Source organism: Telopea speciosissima, chromosome 2 (assembly GCF_018873765.1).
Source record: "Telopea speciosissima isolate NSW1024214 ecotype Mountain lineage chromosome 2, Tspe_v1, whole genome shotgun sequence".
Classification (NCBI taxonomy): domain Eukaryota; kingdom Viridiplantae; phylum Streptophyta; class Magnoliopsida; order Proteales; family Proteaceae; genus Telopea; species Telopea speciosissima.
This window is the reverse complement of record NC_057917.1, coordinates 4793034-4802553: the sequence shown is the minus strand read 5'-3', so window position 1 is coordinate 4802553 and position 9520 is coordinate 4793034. Positions and strand designations below refer to the sequence as shown.

The 9520-nt window shown below is 40.3% G+C and overlaps 1 protein-coding gene across 1 annotated transcript; it reads left to right on the top strand.

The window, feature by feature from the left end:
• The first annotated feature begins 1034 nt into the window (after nucleotides 1–1034).
• LOC122649656 (receptor-like cytoplasmic kinase 185) lies at nucleotides 1035–8935 on the top strand. Its single transcript, XM_043842890.1, has 4 exons — nucleotides 1035–1530; nucleotides 4519–4810; nucleotides 7409–7505; nucleotides 7553–8935. The coding sequence occupies exons 1-4, from the start codon at nucleotides 1035–1037 to the stop codon at nucleotides 8933–8935; spliced, it is 2268 nt and encodes a 755-aa protein (XP_043698825.1).
• Nucleotides 8936–9520: the final 585 nt, after the last annotated feature.

Sequence of the window (9520 nt, the reverse complement as noted above, 5' to 3'; positions counted from 1 at the left end):
CTATTTTATTGAAATATGATGCATAAATCAAACCAAACAATTTCATAAATAGAAATCAGCCCACAAAATTAAAATAGAAATCTACCAAATCTCAGTATACCTATTTTATCTTAATCTCTTCTTTAATCTTCCTTGTAGGTAGGCCTGTAAACGGATCGGATTCGGCTCGGATATGGATCGGATGTAATCGGATTAGGATATGTCCTGGTCAAATATGGATACCTCTAAACGGATTCGGATGCGGATCGAATTCGGATTTTCGACCATCCGTTTACACCTCTGCCTTGTGTAACTCGAACCTTCCTCCCCCTAGTGGATACAATTCACTCTCAATCCATAGTTTTAGATCCTGGTTCTCTTCTCCTCATATTCTAGAACCTGTTGAATCTTCAAAAACCCTCAAGATCATTATTTACTTAATTTTTTATAATGAAGTATTCGGATTGGGATTTTTATCGGAGTATTCGGATTTTTTTCCGGATATCTCTAATCGAATACGGATGCCCCTAAACGGATACGGATGAGGATCGAATTCGGATTTTCGATTATCCATTTACAGTCCTGCTTGTAGGACACTTTCCTACTTTGTTGTGATAGAGTTTCCCTTTGAGAAGGATTCTCTCACAGCCTATAATGTATAGCTTGTAATCTTACTCAAGATCAACATCCATGAAAACCTGCCTGGTTGCACCAAAAAAACAATGAAACCCTGCCCGGAAAAGCAAAAAAACCTAAGTGACATCTGAACTGCTAAAACCCTAACCGGAAAAACCAAAAAACCCTCTTAGAGAGTCATGAGACCGGAGACCGGCTCTGTTAATAAACTATTCTCGCAATCTGCTCTCCCCTCCAAGCCCTTTTTCTCCTGCCATCATCAATAATGTCACTTCAACTCCTTCTTCAAAGTTGAGGTGGAGGTTCTTCTCATCCGTAAACGAAAGCCCTCCTCCTGTTCCCGAGACCAATACTTTAACCCAACAACCACAGAAGAAAGAAGATCCGCTCGATTTAGAAGACATCAGAATCAAAGGTAGATGAAGTTGATTCAAGAAAATAGGCCACCTTCTCTGTGCATCTTCTTCTACGAGTACAAATCTTCTACGGTGTGCTGCCTTGTCCTGCTTATGCTGCACAGATATAGGGCTACGTGCAATGACCGCCTTACCCTCACTCGGGCAAGGCTCTCGGACAAGGATAAAGCGGTTAATGCATACCGCCTTGTGTCTGCACAGCACGGCAGGACGGGCAGCCCACACCCGTACAAGATCTGGATCGTCCCTTCCATCACAGTGGCTGGCTTCTTATTCTATGTGTCTTTCTTTTCAATGGCGCATGTAGAGTTCAAAGGCCTGGCTGAGAAGTACTTGAAAGGCGATGAAGAGTTATGGGATTCCATCTGGGATGCCATGGATGATAATTTGTTTCCTCATAAGTACTCCTTTGACAAGTGGGAAAAGATGTATGAGGAGGTCTTGGACCATAGGCATCGCTTCAACTTAAAGAAAATGGACCAGAAGTATCACCAATTCAGTGAGTTGATGCGCGGCGCCTCGGGTATATATTTCAATTTAAAAAAAAAAAAAAAAAAAAAGTAAAGATTCCTTCTTTCCGAGTTCTACTTGAAATCTATGGGCTTACTAGCCATGGATTTCTTGGATCAGAAAATAAATTAATTCCAAACAATCTTGGTTCAATTCTACCAAGCCAAATTGATATTCTTTTAATAGAGTACATGTATGTATGTATGTATGTATATACATGAAGATCAATAAATCATCCATCCATCCATCCTTATACACATTCCTCTGATTTTACTTCTGATCATTTATCTATTCGATGAGAGAATTTAGGAGAATACGAAAAAGAGAAGTATGAATTATACACTACACGGTTTTGAGAAAGAAATAAAAGGGAAAAAATAATAAGTTATATTGTGTTTTGAGAAACTCATGATTATTTTGCATAAATCTTCATGATTTATTGTGTTTTGAGAAATTCATGATTTGAATTATATGCATGATGTTTAAAACATGTTCTATTAAATTATTGTGCATGATGGTTTTGCCTTATGATTTGATTTACTTCTTTCAAAACATATGTATTTAAAGCATGATGATTTATTTGAAACGTGATGGTTTTATAAGTATGATGAGACCCAATGCTTTATGACGTGGATGGATAATTGTTATTATTGGACTCCGACCCTTTCAACATGGAGTTATATGTTGGGATGGAATGAATAGGATAGGAGTGAGGCAAGAGACCATACGATAAGGAACGTGATATCATTGTGTAGGAACATGGTATCCGGGTTTGTGAGCCAAGAGCTCGACGCTCTCATTGCCATTATTGTAGGTATGAATACTGAGGGGTGAGACATGAATCTTATATTAAGGAATGTGTTTTCCCCACCATAGAAACATGGTATCCGGTTTTGTGAGCCAAAAGCCTGAGTCTCATTACTAGTGACTATTTCTTTGATTTTTTGATGTGATAATAATGCCATATGGACTATTATAAAGACTTTTGTCTTGATAAGCATGATTTGAAATCTGTTTTGTTTATGAAACTACATAAGTAGAAATACCATACTGTTTTGAGATGCATGTATTTTTTATTGATATCATGTGGATAATGTTTCCCCTTATTCACTGAGCTTTCCCAAGCTTACCTCTAGTATTTTTCAGATGAGGATGAGAAACGGGCCTATATTTGTGCGATGAGTGGTTGTTAAAAGTTAGTTGTGATGCTCTTGTTGGTGAGGGTCATGTTGAGCTAGTTGAGGAGGATGTCTGAAGATTATGAATTACCATAATTTATTCTATTTATTTCAGTATGGAAGGATTGAAATTTGACATTAGTTGGAGTTTTAAGATATTACTTTATTTGCAGGTTTAAGATTTTCGTGGGTTGTAACAGAGACTTAGTAGTTTACTTTTATCTTTATTTTATGGTGCCACCAGCACATTGAACCATAGGTTTCTAGTTCCTATTGAATTTTATTATTATTATTTAAGACTTTCACTGTATTATTGTAAGATGTGAAAATACGAGATGACTTTTGAGATATTTGGTGGTTTATCATGTTCACTTCTTAACCCATATTTGATCTTGGTTATCGTGATGACCCATACTCCTAGGGTGGTATTTTGGAACGTTACATGTGTTACCATACTCTTGGGCCACATGGTTGTCTAGGTACACCATACACCCATGCCATGCCTTGACTACATTGTTGTGTTATTCTATTTTAGTTTTATTGGTACTTTCATTTGATCCATTGATTTTCTTTCATTTTATTTTATTGCAATCTTTGTACATGAATATAATTTTTAATCCCAACTCTACTTCCTAACAAGCCAAGTCCTTGCATTGTACAACAGCGTGTGGGTTTGGAAATGGAAATCCTTAAATTATAGCCATTTTCATTGTATCGCTGACAATTCCTCTCTTATTTAATATGTACACCTCACAAAATAAAAAGAAGGGGAAAGGAAATATAGTAAGATACAACCACGTACCCATAGCAAATCAGACATGGTAGCATATACACTAAACTAAATGTTTGATCAACCTCCAAAAGGAAAACAATAGAACTGTTGTAATTTGGGTTATAAGGGTATTTTTGTTTTATTTTTATTCCTAATTAGGGGTATTCTTGTACTTGTGCCTTCTCTCTCTCAACCGCCACCTTCCCTTTCATATGAATAATTTGATGAGGCTATTCTAATTGATGGATAGAGAAATCATGCCGGGATTAGCCGCATATCTAATTTCATAGCGTAATTTTAATTATATACCCTTCTGTGTAATGGCATGCACTCCATGTATGCCAATGCATGCCTCCAACACTTTGTCCACAACTATGCACTCTCCCATGGTCTTGGATTTTCAAAGCTCTATTGTACCACTCCCATAAGATTAAAGCCTTGTCTGATCTATCAGATGTTTTTTTTTTTTTTTTGGTGAAAATTAAAAACTTCTTAGATAGGATACATTGTTACTTTAATTGTTCGATCTGATGTTAGTAGTTCTAATTTGAAAAGCCAAGTTGTGGGCTGGCTGGATGAAAGATCTATCATATTTAATAATAGATACACGAGTAAAGGAACGAATGCCAGTTTTAATATAAAAAAGAAAGTGAAAAAGCTCCCATGGCATGGGAGGAAATATCATTAAATCTCTTTCCCATCTTGGAATATGCTTTAGAATTAAGAGAGGGTTGGGGTCTCATTCCGGAAGATTGAGTCGTTCCACCAGAAATATACGGTGATGGCAGTTGTACTAAGAATACTTTGGAGGGCCCAACTTACACGGCCAAGGACACTCATGACCAAATTCTTCCACCTAACCAAGTTCTACTTCCACTTGACTTCTTCCTGCACAACAACCCAAGAGACACCATTCTCCTGATTTCATATGGAAGTTACGACCATACTATAAAAGCTGGAGATTGGAGTTTTGCTATTTTTTACAACCATTAACTATATGCTTCATCTATGAATTATGGTACTGCAGGATCAACACAGGAAACCGAGCTCTGGGGACTCAAAGAGGGAGTCCAAAAGGCACTTTCACTGGGCTGTATGAAGCTAGATATTTGGATGGATTGTGAGGATATGAAGAATTGGATCACAAGTCAGGAAATCCATCCTTGGCCGTGGGAACTATATCATATTTTGTTAGACATTAGTACTATGTTGGAATCTTTTGAGTCTGTAAATATTATTAAGCAATCTAGAACTTTGATACAGCCATCACACAACCTGGCAAAACATGCTAGGATATCGCTACTTTTATCTGATGATAGGTATTGTAATCTTTCGGTTATGTTTTTTTTAATGCACTTTTTTTATTTCATCAAAAAAAAAAATATATATTTTTTGATGGGCAAAGTAGTAATCTCATATTAAAAATAAAAACACCACCCTTCTTCTCCTAATGGTCTCACCATCACCACCACTACCCCACTATCATCACCGTCACCGCCAACACCACTGCTACCATTTCCACCACCACCATTGCCACCACCACTACACAGCCACCGCCACTACCACCACCACCTTAGCCTCGCCCCCGCCACTGCCACCTTTCCCAAAGAAATATATGAATCTATAATTAGAAATTCAGTTGTCAAATGGATTTTTTTCTTCTTGAAATATTTCATATTGATACAATCAAAATAATTTTAACTTCTTGACCAAAATTCTATTTGTTGACTATTTCATGAAATTAATCTGATTGAAATAGAGATCACCAAATCAGACCTTAGCCAAGTGGGCATCCATTTGCTCCTTGGAGGGAGGTGTTGCGTGTGAAAACCTCCGGTGCTTGGTTCGCCCGTGGATGAACCTGCAAAAACCAAGCAATGAGCGCAAGAGGGCCGGTGTGGCTCCGGCCTAGGACTCTCCGATGCTCAAGTCTGGTCTCCAACGCGACAGCGTAACTGCGTAGTAGAAAGCAAGATGCGGAATAGTGCTCCATACCTGGGTATTTATAGGGTAAGGAGGAGATGAGACGGTTTGGAAGAGTCCTAGTATGGTAGGAGTCCTTCTTTCGGAAGGTTCTCTCGCGTAGAGCGGAGTGGAGAGTTATTTTCGGGGTCGGACTCTTATTAAGGTAAGAGTCCATGTGTGGTGCGATTCCGTGTCGCGCTGGGATCGTGGCTCGGTCCTTATCCCGTGATTCTCGGGATGTGCTGACGTGGCCCGGAGATCCCCGGTGGGGGGCTATGAGAGCTTCAATGGAGGAGGGCTCGGCCTACGAGGTAGGCCCATGGGGTCGGCAATGGAGGTCGAGCTCGGGAGGTTGGTCTCGGCCATGAGCTCGGCTAGGTGTCTATGGCTGACCCGTATAATCTCGGCCTCAGCCACCGGCTAGCTCGCTCAAAACAGGCTTTGTCAGGTGACTTATTGGATATGGGGTTGACCCAATTTCCTGCTCGGCCCAACTCGGTTCTCGGACTGAGGTCGGGTCGGTCACGTGGTAGCCTCTGATAGGTGGGGTGTTTTATGCCTCATCAGGAGGGTATTCGCCTAACTTTATTATGGGCGAAGGGGATTGGTACAAAACCAGTGATCCGAGAGATGGAATGGACAATGTCCTAACAAGCTGACAACTAACTCGGACCCAAATAGGCTGTGGATGGTAGTCTCTCTGAGAATCGTGTCTCGTGACACAGAAATCCCAGTCAGGTCTATCTCAAGGTAGGAAGGCTTAAAAGGAAGGTTCAGGGAGGGAGAGAGATAGATGGGTTGAAAGATTTTATAGAATTGAGAGGTGATGAATACACCCTTATGACAAAACATGGAATTAGAATCAAACAATTGTTAGTTCATTTGAGAATAGAGTTAACCCGGTTATATCCAAAACTAGCAATCGAATGCAGCATTTCCTCACCGAATCCAAATAATATTGATATCAACTACGAAGATACTAGACTTGCGGGAACAAAAGAACGGCAAATTGCGTTTGGGTGCGCTGGTTTGTTCTTCCGTTCTTGAAGAATGAACCGGCTTCATTTATGAGAATAGAACAACAGGTTTTGCTATCACGTTCTGCATATGAATAGATGATCTTTGTGGAATTTGTGAGAAGCAATAGACATTTACACAAACATGTGGCATACATTGAAGGCACCTATACTGTAATTCAATAAAAATTAAGGCAAAGGAGGGAATCCTTACCTTCTTGTTCCCATGTAAACTTGATTACACAGGTTTGTCTCAGTATCCCGGAGAAGTTTGTCGCGGTACCACGAGGTCCATCTCACCTCCTCACTGTGTTTGTCCTTGCCCCGGGTGGTAATTGCCGGCGATCGAGGAGACTTTTTGCAGAAAAACCCCTAACCTAGGTTTTCTTTGGTTGAAATCCGAGGAGAATGAAAAGGGAATCAGAATAAGTGAATGTCGGAAGTGATTTGAAGGTCCGAAATCAACTAAAAATGGCAATGAGAGGCTGGAGTTGCAGATCTAGAACCGCCGGAGTCGAAGAAGATGGAGAAAAGTAAACCCACGTGTTCTGTCGATTTTGACGTCGAGTATCCATCTCCAACAAGCGTCAACCAATTGACTATCGAAAAATGGGAGAGTTAAAAGGCATTCTCCACGCCTTCTCACATCACTCTGACAATTTCAGAGGGCATGGAGAACGCCTCAGCCTCAGAGATCCTTTTCACATTAGTATAGGGAAAGGGTTCTCTGAACCTACAAAATGTGGTTTTTTCCTTTGTCTTTATATTGATCTAATCGCTTGATCAGCAGACTCGATTCTTTGCTTCTTCTCCTTCTCAACTGCATCTCTGCAGATAGATGTCTTCACATACTTTTCCACCTAATCTATGGATAAATGGAACAAAAGTTCCTCCTGCAAATTTTGGTTCTTATGGATTTGGATGGCTCAATCATAGGAACCAAGTACCTGATGGATTTTCCACAGCTTTGCAGTCAGCTGCAGAGATGAATAAATTGATTGTCGGAGCTGGAGTAGGTAAGCTATCTGATGAAGTAAGCTTATAGTTTCCAATTATGATGTTCACAGATCTTCATAATCTAATTCTCTGAAAATTTCAGCTTCAGCAGTTGTGAGTACTTTAGCTATTGTTGCCATAGTATATGCCATCATCAATTGCTTGAACAAGGCCGGTAATTATGGAGGACCAGCATACGCCCGCCTCGAAATGGGTCACGGAGACTCAATTCCTTCACCATCCACCTCCAAATTAGTCTCAAAGGTAACCACCACCAATGAAGCTTTCAATATAATTCTGAATTCACAAGTAGAAACAGCCACTGTGGAGAGGTTTCTAAATGATATGGCAAAGGAAAAACCCATCAGATTTTTACCCTCACAGTTGGCTGATTACACTAAAGATTACTCCACCATATTGGGTTCGGGTGGATTCGGTGTAGTCTACAGAGGAGAACTCCCAAATGGAGTTCCACTGGCCATTAAAGTCCTCACAGGGAATTTAAGCAAGCTAGTTGAAGAACAGTTCATGGCAGAAATAAGCACAATTGGAAGAACATACCATGTGAATTTGGTCAGACTCTATGGATTTTGCTTCAATCCGACGATGCAAGCACTTGTGTACGAGCACATGGAGAATGGTTCCCTTGACAGTTTCTTGTTTGGGGAGAACAGGGGGACAATGAAGTGGGAGAAGCTACAAGAGATTGCAATTGGGACAGCAAAAGGGATTGCCTACTTGCATGAGGAATGTCAACAGAGAATAATTCACTATGATATAAAGGCAGGTAATGTTCTTCTTGATTCAAAGCAATGCCCTAAAGTTGCAGATTTTGGATTGGCTAAGCTTTGTAATAGGGATAGTACTCATGTAACCATAGCAGGTTTTAGAGGGACACCAGGGTATGCTGCACCTGAGGTCTGGAGGGCACTCGCAGTGACCCATAAATGTGATGTATATAGCTTTGGTATGCTTTTATTTGAGATTGTAGGTAGGAGAAGAAATCTCAACCCTAATGTAAGTGAGTCTGAGGAATGGCTCCCAAGATGGACTTGGGAAAAGTATGAGAAAGGGGAGCTAATAGACCTAATGGAACTTTTAGGGATTGAAGAAGAAGATAAAAGAAAAGCAGAGAGAATTTGTTTGGTAGCCTTGTGGTGTGTTCAACACTCACCTGAGGCAAGACCTCTTATGAGCACTGTGGTGAAGATGTTAGAGGGAGGGGTTGAAATTGTTCCCCCTCCAAACCCATTTCAGTATCTGGTTTCTGTTCATGTGGATCCAGCCGTCCTATCAACAGGAAGCAATGGAGACTTGAATACTCCATCATCAAGTGAGCCAACCATCCCATCAATTGGAAGCAATGAAGACTTGAATTCTCCATCAAGTGAGCCAGCAGAGAAATCGTCTACTACATCTTATCATACCCCAATTAAGGGGACCATGGAGATAGATCTGGCTAAGTAGTTCAACTGGAAAACTGAACTGTTCCAATTTTACACTTACAAAGAGTTTACTTTTCTCTCTCTCTCTCTCTCTCTCTCTCTCTCTCTCTCTCTAAGTTTTCTTATTCTTTTATGTATGTAAAAATAATGTATCTAGTATACATTCGTTTGTTCTTCTTTTTCCATGCAATGGTGCTCAATCAAATTTATGTTTTTCGTTTATGATCAATTTAATTTTTTTTTAAAAAATTAATGAAAATCATTTTCAATCAAAAAATGAAAACCATTTGATAACTACTAGACAAAATCAAGTGTAGAATGAGAAAACATTGGAGATTTCCCGTCACGGGCAGGTTGCGCTCAGGTCTCACCAGGAAGCCCAACTGAATCTCCAGAGATGTCCTTTCCTTGCTACCATTGGCGCTTCCGTTATTCGCGGTGGCACAATTGCTAGCCTCGGCCCTTGCTTACGAGGACGGTCGACTCCTAAAAAGGCCACAGCTTCAAGGGCAACGGCGGCGGCAACTTCAGTTGGTTGCAAGGCTAAAAAAGCCCAACCCCTCCGAAGATGGTCAGGAATTAAAAACCCAGCAGCCGAAACTTGTTT